The sequence below is a fragment of the Poeciliopsis prolifica genome, unplaced genomic scaffold, assembly GCF_027474105.1.
Source record: "Poeciliopsis prolifica strain line A6 unplaced genomic scaffold, Auburn_PproV2 SCAFFOLD138, whole genome shotgun sequence".
Taxonomy (NCBI): Eukaryota; Metazoa; Chordata; class Actinopteri; order Cyprinodontiformes; family Poeciliidae; genus Poeciliopsis; species Poeciliopsis prolifica.
Window position 1 is genome coordinate 32356 of NW_026562513.1, and position 19818 is coordinate 52173.

At 49.8% G+C, this 19818-nt stretch overlaps 2 protein-coding genes and 1 pseudogene across 2 annotated transcripts; 1 reads left to right on the forward strand and 2 right to left on the reverse strand.

Annotated features, from left to right (window-relative positions):
* Positions 1–425: 425 nt before the first annotated feature.
* On the reverse strand, positions 426–6108 carry LOC129355578 (arginine-hydroxylase NDUFAF5, mitochondrial-like). The gene is given in 13 exon segments (XM_055025174.1): positions 426–627; positions 1467–1549; positions 2052–2135; positions 2203–2263; positions 2715–2912; positions 2982–3021; positions 3628–3731; positions 3949–3996; positions 4076–4139; positions 4247–4287; positions 4503–4525; positions 4528–4880; positions 6022–6108. Coding segments are annotated over 12 exon segments (1053 nt in total). The 5' UTR covers positions 4748–4880; positions 6022–6108; the 3' UTR covers positions 426–540.
* LOC129355577 (ESF1 homolog) lies at positions 6070–13483 on the forward strand. Its single transcript, XM_055025172.1, is given in 16 exon segments — positions 6070–6235; positions 6238–6540; positions 6729–6967; positions 7036–7149; positions 7285–7394; positions 10427–10579; positions 10650–10685; positions 10687–10762; positions 11024–11168; positions 11237–11380; positions 11451–11578; positions 11654–11732; positions 12033–12050; positions 12053–12108; positions 12176–12331; positions 13005–13483. Coding segments are annotated over 16 exon segments (2295 nt in total). The 3' UTR covers positions 13377–13483.
* A 318-nt stretch (positions 13484–13801) lies between these two features.
* On the reverse strand, positions 13802–19659 carry LOC129355552 (3-ketoacyl-CoA thiolase B, peroxisomal-like; annotated as a pseudogene).
* Positions 19660–19818: the final 159 nt, after the last annotated feature.

Consider the following 19818-nt stretch of genomic DNA (forward strand, 5'->3'; position numbering starts at 1 on the left):
ATCCTTTAGGTCCACAGTGGAGGTTCTGCTCTGATCAGAACCAGGTGATGGAAACAGTTTTGAAGCAGAACTTCAGGTCTGTTTTCATCCAGACAGTTTGGTTCCGGTCCAGGAAGTAGAGCGCTCCAGGTCTGTTGGTCAAAGGTCAAAGGTTATTGCTGGATTTTAACTCCAGAATTCAGAGATTTTCTGTCCAACATGTTTTCCTCTTTCTGAGTGAATTTATCCAGAAATGATCGTTAATCTGGGCTCCAAACTCTGCTGCAGATCATAATCAGATTTAATCCTGTTATATTCAGACCAGCTGAAGGATCCAGAGCAGATCTGGATGTTGAGTCAAGATTAGCCAAATGTGTGTGTGTGTGTGTGTGTGTGTGTGTGTGTGTGTGTGTGGCAGCAGCTTCATCAGAGAACACACTCACTAGTTTCATGTTTCCTTCACTACTCGCTTTATTTCCCAGAAGCAGATTTTTATACAACATTTACAGTCAGAACCAGAACCTCCTGCTGCTGGACGCCTGACCCGGTGAGGTCATGACCCTAGGATGGGTTGGTGGCGCCGGGTCGGCTGACCTTGGCCAGATCTCTGAAGGACACGGTGGCAGAGCCGCGGCGAGCCGGCTTGGCCTGCAGGAAGCAGAAAACCGTTTTTATGGACGCTCCCAAACCTGCTCTTTATTAACTCATCTACGGAAGGAAGATCCTGCCAAAACTGTGAATATAGAAATAAATAAATGGCTTGAAAAAGTAATTCATGTGCCAAATATTGCTTCCAAAAAATAAAAATGAAGAACTTTTCCATCTTATTTGACTATGCAGTGGCATTCACTAATACTTATCATTTTCAGCAGCATTAATTAAACACCATTACCATTTTCCATTTTATTTGTAATGACTATTTTAAGTTTCCTTTTATTATAATTCTTTTTCCTAAATTTGTCATTCTGTAAGACTATTTTCCGTTGACAGATTTTTTCTTCTTTTTTCTCATTGATTTTATTTACAAATGTATTTATTTTATTCATGTTCTCTTTTCTTTTCCAATCATTTAATTCAAAAGGAAACAGGACAAGAAAAAATAAAGTAATCAAAAGTAAAATGGAGAAAAATTGAAATAAAGAAAACGCAAAATGAAAATACTGGAGAACATAAATCAATGAATGATCAAATCAAAGTCAATGTAATTGATATTAATTTAATACAGAATAAGAAAAAATAAGAAAAAGTAAATGAAATAAGAAATATTTAGTAAAACAAAATATTTGTCAACCTGTATAATAAATTAAGTTTAGAAAGTTATTTTCTGGATTCATATTTACCACATTTATTACATCATCAAACCATTTTAATTTTGGCAAGTTCAGCCCTCCGTACAGATATAACCCAAGCAGGGAAGAGTCACAGCTCAGGGGCGGGGCCTGTTTTCCTGCAGCTGATTGGCTGTTAAAGGGCCAGACTGCTCTCACCTGGGACTCGTGAGGCTTCCAGCCAATCATGTAGAGGATCTGGAAGGTGGCGGGAACTGACCCGTCCGGGTTTCCGTACATCTCTGAAATGAGACGGACAGGATGAAACGTCCCGCTGGTCCAGGATCAGTCCAGATTAATCCAATCCGGTAGATTATAGGCATGCAGAGATTAAAAGCTGGACGACTCCAAACTTTCTGCTTTAAATTCTGATCAGTTTTTGTTTTCGGATCAGAACCTCAGAAAAAGAATCTTCACTCATCCTCCGGTTCTGCAGAACCTTTGTGACGTTTTAACGAGAATCAGTCATTTAAATCTCATTTTAACAAATTCATAGAATTTACATAATATTGCCCACATTATAAACATTCAGTCCAGAATTAGCAGGAAGCTAATTCATAAATGATAACAGGAAGTTCATAAAGTCCAGTTAAAACCGGGTCCAAACGGAGTTCCTCTGAAACCAAAACCAGATTTCTGCTGTTCAGCTTCCCATCATGGCTCCCTGATAATCCAGATTAGAATCTCAGGTTCCCATCTTGTCCTCCATCAGAGATTTGATTGGTCCAGAGAGCGTCTCCTCACCTTTATAGATGGCTGCAGCTGCTAGCATGGTATCGCGGTGCAGCATGGCGCGCCTGTTCCACGCGCAGTTGCTCTCCCCCATGCCTGCAGGGGGCGACACGTCTGAGTCGGCTCCTCTGCAGGAAACGTTACTGATTTCTGAGCTCTGTACCTTGCAGGTCCGTAATGAGCTCCATGATTCCTGGATAATGAACCTGAACATCATCAACGTCCTGAAACACAGAGGAGGAGGGGTCAAAGGTCAGCCTGCGTCAATGTCTGCTGCTTAAGGAAGAAACGTGGCTCAGCTGAGCGGTGGAAGCTTTTATTGGTCCATACAGAAACTTCCTGCTCTGTGCACTGAGGTCAACGAGGTCAACACTTCAGCAAGGAGAGAAACCGTCCAGAACCAGAACTAATGCTAGCACTAGGCTATTATTAGCCTTTTGGATCATTTTAGCATTGCTGCTACACACTGCTGTTAGCATACAATATGCAATACGCTACTACAGCTCAACATGCTAGTGTTAGCAATCCTGCTAATGTCAACTTTTAGCTGAAATTAGCATTTTAGCTCATTTTGATTTAAATCCAAACCTGGAATACTGAATGGACCGAGTCAACATGAGTCCCTCAGAACCTCTAACAGCTGCTGGATCGGGCCTAGCAGAACCAGAACCTCACCACGGTGAGCATGTTGAAGCGGGCCCGGCCCAGCAGGTTCCCCAGGTCGGTGACGGCGGTGTAGGGGGACACGTGAGGCGAGAAGCCGCCCTCCCGCTCCGTCTGGGCCAGCTGCAGCGAGCAGCGCAGCTCGTACAGCGTGTCGCCGCCCGCCATGGCGCCCACGAAGACGCCGTCCGGCTTCAGGACCCGATGGATCTGCAGGGAGCGGCAGCATGAGGGCGGAGCCGACCCAAACAGAACCACACACAGAACCTCTGAGCGTACCTCGCTGAGCGCCCTGGGAAGGTCGTTGATCCAGTGGAGGCTGAGAGGAAACAGAGCCGCTTCAGACAGAGCAACGTTTAGCAGCTGAATATTTATTACCTGAAATATTTTCTAAACTGACTACATATTTAATAAGCTTAATAATTACCTAAACATTTAGCTTATTAAATATGAAGTTAGCTAAGCGTTTAGCTTACTAAGCTAAATATTTATTAAAATATTTAACTCAGAAATAAATACATTTAGTATGAACTCGTGACATTTCTAAATATGAATATAGAAAAACAGGCTTAAAGAAGGAACACCCAGTTTTTCCTCTGTTACAGGCTAAACAAATCAAACCTCCGCCGTTCTTGTTTTACAGTGTAACTTTAGAAACAGGAAGTCCTCCACACCACTAGGGGGGGTCTGGAGTAGATAGCAATATCTGCTGCTGCTCTGTGATAAAAGACAGCATGTTTCCTCTGCCTCTCCTGGACGGTTGGTGTTTCAGTCTGACTCCCCCTACTGGTCTGGAGGATTTCCTGTTTGCTCCGTATTGATCCGTTCCCTGATCGATCTCATGTGAAACCTGCTGAGGTCAGACCCTGAGCTGAGCGCCCCCTGCTGCAGGAAGCCGCGCTCTGCAGGTAAAGCTGGTTCTCACCTGAGGCTGCTCACCACCAGGTGGAAACTTTCCTCCCTGAACGGCAGGAACTCCTCATCAGCCACGACGCTCCGGGTGGGAACCTCCGACCGCCGGCCCAGCTTCTGAAACACAACACAGAGAACCGGGTCCACGGGACGAACCGGGTCCACGGGGACAGACCGGGTCCACAGGGACGAACCGGGTCCACGGGGACGAACCGGGTCCACGGGGACGAACCGGGTCCACGGGGACGAACCGGGTCCACGGGGACGAACCGGGTCCACGGGGACAGACCGGGTCCACGGGACGAACCGGGTCCACGGGGATGTCAGAACTCACCAGAGCCTGCTGGGAGATGTCAGTCAGAACCAAATCCTGCACCACTTCCTGGAACATCAGGGAGGAAAAACTGTTTACAAGATTCAGGCTGGAGGAGTCTCCTCCTCTTCCTCCTCCTCTTCCTCACCTGGCTCAGATGCTCTGCTATGTAACTCTTTCCTCCTCCCAGGTCCAGAGCCCTGGGAAATGTCCTGAGGAGAGGACAAACTGGTCAGAACCTGCCGGACTGGACCTCAGATGGAAACCAGTCAGATTTAACTGGTTTTATGGTTCCTGCTGGACCAGAACCAGAACTCACCTGGCAATGTCATAAACCCGATCAGCCACTCGACTGCCGACCTGCAGAACACAAGATCCAGATGAGACCAGAACCGGCTCGGAACCAGAACCAGACCTGAGGAGTCCAGAACCCCCAGGTTCTGGTTCTGATGGTTTCCGGTTCTATTACTGAACTAAGGAGGAATGAAAACATGAATTAATGACTAAAATCATTTTCAGTACCAAACTGAACTCCATTATCAGAACCTGAATCCCGAACCGAACCCCAGTTTCACCTCTTCTCTCAGGTAGTCGTACTGCTGCCGTCCAGCAGAACCGCGGCCCAGTTCTTCTGCCTCCTCTTCATCTCCCTGTTGAACACGTTCATGCTGCCTGACCCAGAACCGGAACTGGGTCCAGACCGGGCCCTGCTGGGTCCAGATCTGAGCCCGCAGCAGTAGAAGGCCGCGGGGGTCCGGGTCCACCCTGCCGGACCAGAACTGGCTCCACGCAGGAGCTTCTGGACCCCCCGGCAGCTCATGGTCCCGCTTCCAGTCAGAACTCCAATATGGCGGCTTCCTGCCCGCAGTGACCCCGGTGACCTCCGGCCGCTCGGAAAACCCGGCGGGCGGATCCAAGCGGAGGAACTGGATCAGCGGCCTGGAGCGATTAGGCTCATGAACATAAACATGAAGCATTTAATGAATAAAAGAGATAAAATATGACTGAATTCATACAGAATAAAAACCACGTGACTGCTTCATATTTTCCTCCAAACACAAAATGAATCATCAAGTTTTTATCACGCAGTTTAATAATAACTGGGTCTTTTAAATTAAATGCAATTAAAACTATTTTTACCTTTTAATTAAAGTTTCATTTAGAAACATAAAACGTTTATTTTCTGATTATTGTTCTGAAGTATAAATGATTTGGATCATAAAACCCGGATCTGAACGTTCTGCTGTTCGCGCTGTTTGTCCCTCTCTGCGCGCCGTACTGCGTCAGAGGCGGAAGGAGCGGAGTGCATGCTGGGAAAACACGTGTGAGGAGGCTCAGAGAAGGTAGCTTTTACTTTTAATTCCAGTCGCTGGTCCTGGTTCTGGTTCTGGTCCTGGTTCCGGTTCTGATCGGACCTGCTATCCGCCGGACTCTGCGCCTTTTCTCGGGGTTTTAAACGAGCCGGTCCGGTACCAGAGCCGAACTCTGACCCATAAGATGTCCGATAATGGGCTCGGTGTTTTTAATGTTTCTGCTGCTCAGTCCGTCATAAATAATCCGCGTGGATTTTCCACCGGTTCGGTTCTGATCAGATCAGTGCAGGTGAGGTCAAAGGTCAGCGGTGTATTTATTTGTGTTTGCTGGGAAAGATCGGATGAAATATATTAATGGATGTTGCGGGTGGAAGGGTCTGCAGTAGCAGTCAGTCCTACACCGCATCAGAAAAGGCCTCTGACTGAAGAAGTTTCTGTTTAACCGCTTCTGACCGTCATAACATGCTAACAGCTCAGTGTCTGCTGAGCAGAGATTATACTCCATAGTGTCGTCCTGATGGCTCCTTCATCTGTTAGCTAGCTCTGCTAATCCGCTTCCTTTGCTTTTGCTGCTCCTCTTTCCGTCTGTCTGGTCGTTTGGTTAGAAGGATGTCAGGATGTTCAGATGTGATCCTCTGAACTTCCTCCTTAAGGTTTTATTTGAGCTTTTCAGATGCTAATCAGCTGATCCCAGGTGCAAAAACTACACCTGGTTGCCATGAATAGAGAAGCCGGAAGGATGTTTTCTTAACTAAACTAGAGGAGAGTTCTCCAGGTTTACCTGCAGTTCTGCTCCTGTCCTGCAGGCGGCACTGTGCTCTCCCCCAACATGTCGTCCAGGAAGAAGCAGGCTGACGATGAGCGGTTCCGCCGGGTCCAGAAGGACCCCAGGTTCTGGGAAATGCCAGAGAAAGAACACAAAGTCAAGATCGACAAACGTTTCCAGTCCATGTTCCACGACCGTCGCTTCCAGACGAAGCAGACGGTGGACAAGAGAGACGACCCGTCCAGCTGTCCACCGCCGCCGATCTGAGGCGCTTCTACCAGCTGGAGGAGGAGGAAGAGGAAGAAGAGGAGGAAGAGAAGGAGGAGGAAGAGGAAGAAGAAAAGGAGGAGGAAGAGGACAAGGGGGAGGGGGAGGAAGAGAAGGAGGAGGAAGAGAAGCAGGAGGAAGAGGAAGAAGAGGAGGAAGAGAAGGAGGAGGAAGAGAAGGAGGAGGAAGAGAAGCAGGAGGAAGAGGAGGATGTTCAGGTCCAGGGACAGAAGAAGAAGAATTTTGGACGAGGAAGCAGAGCAGCAGGTCAGGATTTTTCATCCTCTGATTTCACGTCAGTCCAGTTGATTTATTTCTGAGACGTTTCATAACAAATATCCAGGAAAACATGATTTCAGTTTGGCTCAATCAGCTCCATTCACTGAACTTTTATTTCCTCATGTTTAGTTCTTTAGATCTACAGAATGACAGCTAAAGCTAACTCGGTCTCTCAGATGACGATGAGGAGGAGCATCAGTCAGGAGATGATGATGATGATGATGATGATGATGAAGAGTCCAGTCTGGACTCTGACGATGACAGCGGACCAGATCTGGCCCGAGGAAAAGGAAACATGGAGACCAGCTCTGATGAAGACGAGGATGATGATGTGGACGACATCCTGAGGAAGGAGGAAGAGCAGATCGAACACGATTGGGGGGAGCTGTGCAGAGACGCTCCGCGGAGCGAGCAGGTGAGGCGGCGGGTGCGGCGCGGAGCGAGGTCCTGACCAGTTCTAACCGGGTTCTGAACTTGTTCCAGGTTTCTGCTCGGCTCGCCGTCTGTAACATGGACTGGGATCGAATGAAGGCCAAAGATCTGCTGGCTCTGTTCAGCTCCTTCGTGCCTAAAGGGGGCGCTGTGCTGTCTGTGAAGGTAACTGCCTGAGGGTTCATCTGGCCCCGTGAAGCTGCCATATTGGGTCAACAATCTGATTTATCCACCAACAGAACCAAGCCAGATTGGCCTGTTTGTCCTGAGTAACAGCAGTGCATTGTGGGTATTGTCCAGATTTTCCCGTCAGAATTTGGGAAGGAGAGGCTGAAGGTGGAGGAGACGCAGGGACCGCCAGAGCTGAGGGCGCTGCCGGACGATTCGGAGAACGAGACGGACGAAGACAGGTAACCTGGGAGGATCCTGCTGCTGCTGCGCTGCCCCCTGCTGGACGCTGTGCAGCTCATCTGCTGTCAGTGTGGAGGGTCCTCTGAACACAGCTAGGGGTGCTATTGAGACGTTTCTCTGTTTGTTTAAATGTTTAGTTTGTATAACAGTAGAAGAAGACAAGAATAATAATTGTGAGGCAGCTGGGATTTAATTGATTGCAGAGTGAACTTTCTGTCACCAGGTGTCACTGTAGGCAGCAGAGGGCGCTTTAGCCGCTTCCTGATGGTTTAATTAGAAACAGACGTTCTGCTGTTAGCTAGCAGAGGTTCTGCTGTTAGCTAGCAGAGGTTCTGCTGTTAGCTAGCAGAGGTTCTGCTGTTAGCTAACAGAGGTTCTGCTGTTAGCTAGCAGAGGTTCTGCTGTTAGCTAGCAGAGGTTCTGCTGTTAGCTAGCAGACGTTCTGCTATTAGCCAGCAGAGGTTCTGCTGTTAGCTAGCAGACGTTCCGCTGTTAGCTAGCAGACGTTCCGCTGTTAGCTAACAGAGGTTCCGCTGTTAGCTAGCAGACGTTCCGTTGTTAGCTAACAGAGGTTCCGCTGTTAGCTAGCAGACGTTCCGTTGTTAGCTAACAGAGGTTCCACTGTTAGCTAGCAGACGTTCCGTTGTTAGCTAACAGAGGTTCCGTTGTTAGCTAACAGAGGTTCCGCTGTTAGCTAGCAGACGTTCTGCTGTTAGCTAACAGAGGTTCCGCTGTTAGCTAGTAGACGTTTCGCTGTTAGCTAACAGAGGTTCCGCTGTTAGCTAGCAGACGTTTCGCTGTTAGCTAACAGAGGTTCCGCTGTTAGCTAACAGAGATTCCGCTGTTAGCTAGCAGACGTTCCGCTGTTAGCTAACAGAGGTTCCGCTGTTAGCTAGCAGACGTTCCGCTGTTAGCTAACAGAGGTTCCGCTGTTAGATAGCAGAGGTTCTGCTGTTAGCTAGCAGACGTTCTGCTGTTAGCTAACAGAGGTTCCGCTGTTAGCTAGCAGACGTTCCGCTGTTAGCTAGCAGACGTTCCGCTGTTAGCTAGCAGACGTTCTGCTGTTAGCTAGCAGACGTTCTGCTGTTAGCTAACAGAGGTTCTGCTGTTAGCTAGCAGAGGTTCCGCTGTTAGCTAGCAGATGTTCTGCTGTTAGCTAGCAGATGTTCTGCTGTTAGCTAGCAGATGTTCTGCTGTTAGCTAGCAGATGTTCTGCTGTTAGCTATTAGAGGTTCTGCTGTTAGCTAGCAGATGTTCTGCTGTTAGCTAGCAGACGTTCTGCTGTTAGCTAGCAGATGTTCTGCTGTTAGCTAGCAGAGGTTCTGCTGTTAGCTAGCAGACGTTCTGCTGTCAGCTAGCAGACGTTCTGCTGTTAGCTAACAGAGGTTCTGCTGTTAGCTAGCAGAGGTTCCGCTGTTAGCTAGCAGATGTTCTGCTGTTAGCTAGCAGATGTTCTGCTGTTAGCTAGCAGATGTTCTGCTGTTAGCTATTAGAGGTTCTGCTGTTAGCTAGCAGATGTTCTGCTGTTAGCTAGCAGACGTTCTGCTGTTAGCTAGCAGATGTTCTGCTGTTAGCTAGCAGAGGTTCTGCTGTTAGCTAGCAGACGTTCTGCTGTTAGCTAGCAGACGTTCTGCTGTTAGCTAACAGAGGTTCTGCTGTTAGCTAGCAGAGGTTCCGCTGTTAGCTAGCAGAGGTTCCGCTGTTAGCTAGCAGACGTTCTGCTGTTAGCTAACAGAGGTTCTGCTGTTAGCTAGCAGAGGTTCCGCTGTTAGCTAGCAGATGTTCTGCTGTTAGCTAGCAGATGTTCTGCTGTTAGCTAGCAGATGTTCTGCTGTTAGCTATTAGAGGTTCTGCTGTTAGCTAGCAGATGTTCTGCTGTTAGCTAGCAGACGTTCTGCTGTTAGCTAGCAGATGTTCTGCTGTTAGCTAGCAGAGTTCTGCTGTTAGCTAGCAGACGTTCTGCTGTCAGCTAGCAGACGTTCTGCTGTTAGCTAACAGAGGTTCTGCTGTTAGCTAGCAGAGGTTCCGCTGTTAGCTAGCAGATGTTCTGCTGTTAGCTAGCAGATGTTCTGCTGTTAGCTAGCAGATGTTCTGCTGTTAGCTATTAGAGGTTCTGCTGTTAGCTAGCAGATGTTCTGCTGTTAGCTAGCAGACGTTCTGCTGTTAGCTAGCAGATGTTCTGCTGTTAGCTAGCAGAGGTTCTGCTGTTAGCTAGCAGACGTTCTGCTGTTAGCTAGCAGACGTTCTGCTGTTAGCTAACAGAGGTTCTGCTGTTAGCTAGCAGAGGTTCCGCTGTTAGCTAGCAGATGTTCTGCTGTTAGCTAGCAGATGTTCTGCTGTTAGCTAGCAGATGTTCTGCTGTTAGCTATTAGAGGTTCTGCTGTTAGCTAGCAGATGTTCTGCTGTTAGCTAGCAGATGTTCTGCTGTTAGCTAGCAGATGTTCTGCTGTTAGCTAGCAGATGTTCTGCTGTTAGCTATTAGAGGTTCTGCTGTTAGCTAGCAGATGTTCTGCTGTTAGCTAGCAGACGTTCTGCTGTTAGCTAGCAGATGTTCTGCTGTTAGCTAGCAGAGGTTCTGCTGTTAGCTAGCAGACGTTCTGCTGTTAGCTAGCAGACGTTCTGCTGTTAGCTAACAGAGGTTCTGCTGTTAGCTAGCAGAGGTTCCGCTGTTAGCTAGCAGATGTTCTGCTGTTAGCTAGCAGATGTTCTGCTGTTAGCTAGCAGATGTTCTGCTGTTAGCTATTAGAGGTTCTGCTGTTAGCTAGCAGATGTTCTGCTGTTAGCTAGCAGACGTTCTGCTGTTAGCTAGCAGATGTTCTGCTGTTAGCTAGCAGAGGTTCTGCTGTTAGCTAGCAGATGTTCTGCTGTTAGCTATTAGAGGTTCTGCTGTTAGCTAGCAGATGTTCTGCTGTTAGCTAGCAGACGTTCTGCTGTTAGCTAGCAGATGTTCTGCTGTTAGCTAGCAGAGGTTCTGCTGTTAGCTAGCAAGGTTCTGGTCTAGATGCTAAAGCGGTTCTGTTGCTTCTCTCAGGATCTACAGGGAGAAGCTGCGGGATTATCAGTTCAAGCGTCTCAAGTATTTCTACGCCGTGGTGGATTGCGACTCTGTGGAGACGGCGGTGAAGATCTACGAGGAATGCGACGGCTTCGAATACGAGAGCAGCTGCTCGGTTCTGGATCTCCGGTGCGATGACGAATGAAGACGTCCCGACCCGGTTCCGCGTATTAAACTCTAAGCTTCTTTCACTCAACAGTTTTGTTCCTGATGACGTGACGTTTGATGAGGAGCCCAGACGCGGCCACAGACGTCAACCTGACGGCCTACACGCCCAAGATGTTCACCTCGTCCGCTGCCGCCTCCTCCAAGGTCAGTACGGCGCCGGTTCTGGCCCGATGGGACCAGGGAACCCGGTTCTGCAGTTAGTCCACAAGCTAAAGCTTCAGACCAGAGCAGCTGGTTCTGGTCCGGTCCAGTTCCTGGGACCAAACTGAATATAATGCAGAAGTTCATCCATTTCGCTGCTTTGCATCTCATTAGGGTGGAATAGTGACATGATTATTAATCTAATGAATATTAATGAGATGATCAATAATCTGATCATGGTTGGATCTCGTCTGGACCAATCAGGTGCAGCTGACGTGGGACGAGACGGACCACGAGCGCGTGACGGCTCTGAGCATGAAGTTCAACAAAGAGGAGCTGCTGGACCTGGACTTTAAGGCTTACCTGGCCTCCTCCAGTGAAGAAGACGAAGATGAAGAGCAGGAGGCAGGTGAGGATCGAGAAAAGTTTTCTGGCACTTTAAGGAGACGAAGTTGTGCTGAGTTGTTTTTCAAACAGAAGAGACGATGGGAGAGGAGGAGAAACCGAAGAAGAAGAGAAGCGAGGAGCAGATGAGTAAATACAGAGAGCTTCTGAAGAGCATCCAGAGCAAAGAGAGGAGGCCGCAGGAGGACATGGAGATGCAGATCAGCTGGGTTCCAGGTAGCAGCAGGCTCCGCCTCTAGGCTCCGCCTCCGGCGACGCCACAGCGCCTCATTGTCCTCCTCCTCAGGTCTGAAGGAAACGACGGAGCGGCTGGTGAAGAAGAAGCTGGAGGCCAAGGACCAGATGACGCCCTGGGAGGAGTTTCTGCAGAAGAGGAAGGAGAAGAAGAAGCAGAAGAAAAGTGAAAGAAAGCAGGTGAGTGGCGCCTCCTCCTGACAGAGCTCTGAACTGCAGGCAGTAATGATTCTAACGTGACGTTTTTCCCGTCAGGGAGCAGAACGGCTCAGTGACGACGAGCTTCCTCCTGATGTCGACCTCAGCGACCCGTTCTTCTCAGACGGACCATCAGGTGACGTCCCCGCAGGACGCTCGGTTACCACGGTGACAGGAGTGGGGCGACTGTTCTGGCCGTCGGTGTTTAAAACAGTCGGTCACTCGGTCACGGTGTGTCGATTTTATTCCGACCTCCTGGTTCTACTTTAAACAGACAAACATGGACAAAAACCTCCACATGTTTAAAACTGCGTTTTGAAACAAAACTTAACAAATTTACTTCAGTTTGTTTTGGTTCTGAAGTTCAGTGAAAATCATTTCTGCTCGTCTTTAGCAAAGTGAACCTGACTGATTCCTGTCATGCTTTACGTTTCAGACATGAAGAAGAAACAGAAGAACGGCAGGAAGAGCAGATTACGGCTGAGGAGGAAGAGGAGCGGCAGAAACAGGAGGTGCAGAACGATTCCCGGCCGGATCGTCCTCTGACTCCACGCGTCTCAACCGTCTGCTTGCTTCCAGGCCCAGATGGCTCTGCTGATGGAGGATGACGATGACGAAGCCAAACACAAACACTTTAACTACGACAAGATCGTAGAGCAGCAGAACCTGAGCAGGAGGAAGAGGAAGAAGCTGCTGAGGAAGGGTGCCGAGCCGCCGGAGGACGACGGCTTCCAGGTGAGACCAGGATTTACCTGGAAACGCTGCGATTCCCACACTGGCCTGACGGGGCAGCGTTGCTTCCACACCCAGACAGGCTGCCACCGCTAACTACTAAAACAATTTCTGAAACTAAAAAATGGACTTTGAACTTTATTCAACTGAAGTTCATGAAACTTTTAAAATTAGCTGTTTAGAAATGATCTGGAAAAATTAATTTAGGGAAAGTTAAGTGCACTAAATGTTTTGAAGCTAGCAAAAATGCCAAAGTGTTGTGCTAAATGTTAGCTTTACCATTAGCACACTGGCAGAAGTTTCCTGTTCACTGCTGCAAGGATTTACAGACAAAACAATCATGAATAACAGAAAAAATTGTCGTCATCAGTATTGAATTAAGCAGCTACTAAATACTAGTCTATTATTTCTAACAGTTTTATAAATGGGACCAGTTTTTAATGAGCTTTTATTTCAGGCATTTTTATAGTTTAATTTTGCTCTTTTTGTTTTGTGATCTTTGATAAGACAGTTATTATTTAATTATGTATTATTTTATTAAATTTGTACCAACCATTTAAAAATAATAAACCTTCTAGATTCTCCAAAACTATGAAAAGTCAGCGTTGAAATATTAGAAATGAGTGGCAGGTTCAGCCCTCCGTAGGTCGGTCAATGACACGGTGTCTGTCTCCAGGTGGACGTCTCCGACCCGCGCTTCCAGGCCGTCTTCACCTCCCACCTGTTCAACCTGGACCCGTCCCACCCCGGCTTCAGGAACACCAGAGCCACACGGAGCATCCTGGAGGAGACAGCGCCGCCGCCAGGAGGGGCGGAGCCAGGCGGCAGGCAGGAGGGGGCGGAGCCAGGCGGCAGGCAGGAGGGGGCGGAGCCAGGCGGCAGGCAGGAGGGGGCGGAGCCAGGCGGCAGGCAGGAGGGGGCGGAGCCAGGCGGCAGGCAGGAATCGGACTCAAAGGCGGCGATGGATCCGACTCTGTCGCTGCTCGTTAAATCCATTAAGAGCAAAACGGAGCGATTCCAGGCCCGAAAGAAACAGAGAGTGACCTGATTCCTCCTGAAGACGGACCCACTTCCTGGTTCTGATTGGCCCGGTTCTGATACATGTTAATGTGTTACTATGAAGTCTTTTTGCTATTAAAAAATGAAACATCTGAAGATCCAGTTGATGTTCTGACGTCATTTGGGTTCAACAGGAAGCAGTGTCACAATAAAAGCCTCCAAAGAGAAGCCTTTATTGAGGAAATGATTAAATATTCTGACGTCAGCAGCAGGAGCTGATTGGTTGGATTTAACCAGCAGACACTGGACTTCTGCTAGGACGGGTTCTGACCAGAACCATTTGGGCCGGCCCAGCTGAACATGAGGAACGTTCAGGAGCTTGTGTGTCAAATTCGAGGCTCGGGGCCAAATCTGGCCCGGCAAAACGTTTCATGAGGCCCTCTGAGGAAACAAGCAACCTTCAGATCACAGCGGTTAATTGATCAGATCCATTTTTATCTTTGTTACATCATCAGTAGAAAATGATGCAACAATTTCATTCCAAGAAATGAACACAGAAATAGTTGTCAATATTTTATCAGTTTGTTATTGGGTGATTTTATTTACACATTTTGCCTGAACCGGCCCTTTAAGGGGATCTGCATGAAAATATGGAGAAATCAGCCTGGTGATTTTTGATTGGCTCGGTTCTGATACATGTTAATGTGTTACTATTAAATCTTTTTTGCTTTTAAAAAATTAAACATTTGAAGATCCAGTTGAATCAGCCTGGAGGAAAAATCAGCCTGGTGGGAACTCGTCCTCCTCAGGCCGTTCTGACCAGAACTGTTTGGGTCTGGTTATCAGCTGAGATCAGCAGCCGGTCAGACGTTAAAGGTGGGACAGAAACTGAAATCAGTTTTCAGGAATTGGGCCGATTAAACTGGAATCACTGGAAACTTTCCTGATGTTCCGGGTCGAAGCTGTCGGACCCATATGAATCGGGTCGCTACGGCCCGGGAAACTCGAACACGGCGGCGGCTCCCATCCCGGTCCCGATGCACATGGAGACGACTCCGAAAGCCCTGACAGAGAGAGCGGAACCGGGTCAGAACCCGGCCCGACCAGGTTCCGCTGCTGCGACTGAACCGGACCCACCTCCTGCCTCGGCGCCGCAGTTCATTCAGCAGCGTCACAACCTGCCGGGTGCCGGTGCAGCCCAGAGGGTGACCCAGAGCGATGGCGCCCCCTAGAGGATTCACCTTCTCTGGAGGAAGACCAAGACGATGAACGCAGAACACGGCCTGGAGAGAGAGACAGTTAACACACACACACCTGGAGACAGTTAACACACACACACCTGGAGACAGTTGACACACACACACCTGGAGACAGTTGACACACACACACACACCTGGAGACAGTTAACACACACCACCTGGAGACAGTTAACACACACACACCTGGAGACAGTTAACACACACACACCTGGAGACAGTTGACACACACACACCTGGAGACAGTTGACACACACACACACACCTGGAGACAGTTACACACACACACCTGGAGACAGTTGACACACACACACCTGGAGACAGTTGACACACACACACCTGGAGACAGTTAACACACACACACACACACCTGGAGACAGTTGACACACACACACACCTGGAGACAGTTAACACACACACCTGGAGACAGTTGACACACACACACCTGGAGACAGTTGACACACACACACACACACCTGGAGACAGTTAACACACACACACCTGGAGACAGTTGACACACACACACACCTGGAGACAGTTGACACACACACCTGGAGACAGTTAACACACACACACACACACACCTGGAGACAGTTGACACACACACACCTGGAGACAGTTACACACACACACACACCTGGAGACAGTTAACACACACACACCTGGAGACAGTTGACACACACACACCTGGAGACAGTTGACACACACACACCTGGAGACAGTTAACACACACACTGGAGACAGTTGACACACACACACACACCTGGAGACAGTTGACACACACACACACACACACACCTGGAGACAGTTAACACACACACACCTGGAGACAGTTGACACACACACACACCTGGAGACAGTTGACACACACACACCTGGAGACAGTTAACACACACACACACACACCTGGAGACAGTTGACACACACACACCTGGAGACAGTTAACACACACACACCTGGAGACAGTTGACACACACACACCTGGAGACAGTTAACACACACACCTGGAGACAGTTGACACACACACACACCTGGAGACAGTTAACACACACACACCTGGAGACAGTTGACACACACACACACCTGGAGACAGTTGACACACACACACCTGGAGACAGTTAACACACACACACACACACACCTGGAGACAGTTAACACACACACCTGGAGACAGTTAACACACACACACCTGGAGACAGTTGACACACACACACACACACACCTGGAGACAGTTAACACACACACACCTGGAGACAGTTAACACACACACACACACCTGGAGACAGTTAACACACACACACCTGGAGACAGTTGACACACACGCACCTGGAGACAGTTAACACACACACACACCACCTGGAGACAGTTAACACACACACACCTGGAGACAGTTGACACACACACACACACCTGGAGACAGTTAACACACACGCACCTGGAGACAGTTAACACACACACACCTGGAGACAGTTGACACACACACACACACCTGGAGACAGTTAACACACACACACCTGGAGACAGTTAACACACACACACCTGGAGACAGTTAACACACACGCACCTGGAGACAGTTGACACACAAACACACACCTGGAGACAGTTAACACACACACACCTGGAGACAGTTAACACACACACACCTGGAGACAGTTAACACACACACACACACCTGGAGACAGTTAACACACACACACACACACACCTGGAGACAGTTGACACACACACACCTGGAGACAGTTAACACACACACACCTGGAGACAGTTAACACACACACACCTGGAGACAGTTAACACACACACCTGGAGACAGTTAACACACACACACCTGGAGACAGTTAACACACACACACCACCTGGAGACAGTTAACACACACACACCTGGAGACAGTTAACACACACACACCTGGAGACAGTTGACACACACACACCTGGAGACAGTTAACACACACACACCTGGAGACAGTTAACACACACACACACACACCTGGAGACAGTTAACACACACACACACACACCTGGAGACAGTTGACACACACACACCTGGAGACAGTTAACACACACACACACACCTGGAGACAGTTAACACACACACACCTGGAGACAGTTAACACACACACACCTGGAGACAGTTGACACACACACACCTGGAGACAGTTAACACACACACCTGGAGACAGTTAACACACACACACACACACACCTGGAGACAGTTAACACACACACACCTGGAGACAGTTAACACACACACACACACCTGGAGACAGTTAACACACACACACCTGGAGACAGTTAACACACACACACACACACCTGGAGACAGTTAACACACACACACCTGGAGACAGTTAACACACACACACCTGGAGACAGTTAACACACACACACCTGGAGACAGTTGACACAAACCCACACCTGGCTGGCGAACGCCTCGTTGATCTCGAAGATGTCGATGTCGCTCACTTTCAGTCCTGATGAGGAAAATGGAGGTCATGTTGGTTCCGTCGGGTTGGTTCTGATCCAGAAGGTTCCGGTCGCCTCACCTGCCTGCCGCAGCGCGGCCGGGATGGCCAGCGCTGGGCCGACACCCATCAGGTCCGGCGGGACGCCACCACGGCACTTCCCCGCAGCACGCCCAGAACCGGCAGACCCAGTTCCTCCACGGCGGCCCCGGCGGCCCAGCAGAACCGCTGCCGCTCCGTCGCTCACCTGGCTGGAGTTTCCTGGAACAGAGCGGAGTCAGCGGCGCCGGCGGGAGACGGTGCTGCAGGGAGGGCGGTTCTGACCTGCCGTAGTGGTTCCGTCGGGTTTGAAGGCGGGTCGAAGCGGGCCAGGTCCTCCAGGGTCGTTCCGGCCCGGATTCCCTCGTCCCCTCCGGACCTCCAACCGCCGCTCCCGGCCCGACTCGTCCCGGACCGTGACGGAGACGGGAACGATCTCCTGGTCGAACTGCCCCGAGTCCCGGGCCCGGGCCGCCCTGCGGGGACACACGGGTCAGCACCGGCCCGCTCAAGACCAGACCTGGAGCGACTGGGAACACTGGGAGAACCACAGGAAAAACAAAATGCTCCAGAGCTAAAAAACGAAACAAACTTGATGTGCGAGTCGAGAGCGAAGGCGTCCTGCTGCTGCCGGGAGACGGCGAAGCGCTCAGCGACGTTCTCCGACGTCACACTGAGGAGACAGAAAACATGGAGGATCGATTCCGGAGCCAATCAGGCTGATTGGAAAATGTTGCAACATCAATCAATAAAGGAGGATATCAGTAAATATCCTGATCTTCAGTGATTTAGTGAAGGACGTTCATGCTGAGAGTTTTCTGCTGATGGATCAACTTCATGATTCTGAAGCCGTAATTCCTCCCGTTGGTCGTATTGATTATTGCTCGATCGATCGATCGGCTCTGCCTCGCCTCCTCTCACCCCATGGGGATCAGGCAGTCCTCGCCTTGGCGTTGGCCGACAGTCCGGAGCTCAGATCTCCTGGATCCCCCATGGATCGGAGCGACATGCTCTCCACTCTGAAACGCAGCAGACCAGAGGTCAGAGGTCGGGATGACGAAGTGAACGGGTCTCTGAACGTCTGGAGAACTTTGAACGGCTGACGGGAAGAGAAGGAAACTTCAGGAACTCACCCGCAGGCCAGGCCCAGCTGGATGGATCCGCTCCGGATGGACCCTGAGAAACAGAACAACCGGGTCAGACTGGGCCGGCGGCCCGGAGGAACCAGCTGGAAGCAGTCAGGCCGGGTGAGGGTTAGGGGTCAGGCCGGGTGAGGGTTAGGGGTCAGGCCGGGTGAGGGTTAGGGTTCAGGCTGGGTGAGGGTTAGGGTCAGGCCGGGTGAGGGTTAGGGGTCAGGCCGGGTGAGGGTTAGGGGTCAGGCCGGGTGAGGGTTAGGGGTCAGGCCGGGTGTGGGTTAGGGTTCAGGCTGGGTGAGGGTTAGGGTCAGGCGTTACCTGCGATGTTGAGCAGCGCCTGCAGGCCAGAGGAACATTGCCTGTTCACTGTGTAAACCGGAACCTTCTCTGGAAAACCGCTGCAAGCAGAACAGCTGTTAGAACCTCCAGGCCCCACCCCTTTAAAGGCCTCTACACCTGACCTCTGACCCTTGATCCTAACCTCAGGAAGTGAGCCACTCGGGCCATCAGTGCTCCGGCTCCAGGCTGCAGAACGTTTTCCTGCAGACAGATAGCCTCGTTAGCAGGACGATGTGCCCCTTCAGGCCAGGCTGGGTATTACACTCACCCACACAGACGTCCCCAGCTGCTCCGGGGACAGTCCCACGTCCTCCAGGACGGCCGTCATCACGGCGCTCAGCAGCTCGTCCGGCGTGGTGTCCTGCAGGAAGCCGGTTTGTTAGCATGTGGCCCCTCCGGGCCTCTGAACCAGTCCGGTTCAAACCAGTGAATGAATCTGTTTCAGATTTAAAACCGGAACATTCAATCCCAGTCTGCTTCCAAAGAAAATCAGGACCTGACTGGGATTAGTCCCAATTATCCCAGTGGATCAACTTTAACCTGCTAGTTAGCGATTAATCAGAAAACTTTCATCATAATGATAGATTTTATTTCCAATAGCCTTCAAATATTTATATCTCATCTTCAGTCTCTTTCTATAAAATCAGTTTGACTTTAATAAATCTACGCAACATCCCACTTCCACTCAGTGGGCGGAGTCTACCGGCAGGGGGCGGGGCTTGCGGCGACAGGTTGGAACATCGGCTTAACTCGGTCAAGTCCGGTATTGTTCGGGTTCTGCTGTTTTCTCGGACCGTACGAACCTTAAAACTTCCTTTTTTGGCCTTTCCGATCGCGGTCCTCCGGCCGTGGACCACCACCACCTCGTCCCCGGGGCTGGGCGCCGCGCAGCCGCAGTCGGAGCTCCGGAGGCCGGGACTCAGGTGTCCGGAGATGAGCTTCAGCCGGTTCATGGCGCTGCTTCGGTCCAACAGGACTCTCACAAAGTTCCGAATCCAACAGGCGGATCAGACTTTGGACTGACTGTCTTCTTCTGAGATGAGCCGTTTCACTGCAGCGCGCCGCCTTGTGGCCCGGAAGGAGAATCTGCAGCTTGAGAAATAATCTAAGTTACTTTGAAAAACAAAATACTTAAAAACTCGTAATGTTACCAGTGCAAAATGTAATTCAAATAAAAACTTACCTTGTTAAACTTTTACTGTGTTTTAGTTTATGAGCAGAAAGTTGTTTTAACAAAACATATTAATTTCAAACCGTTT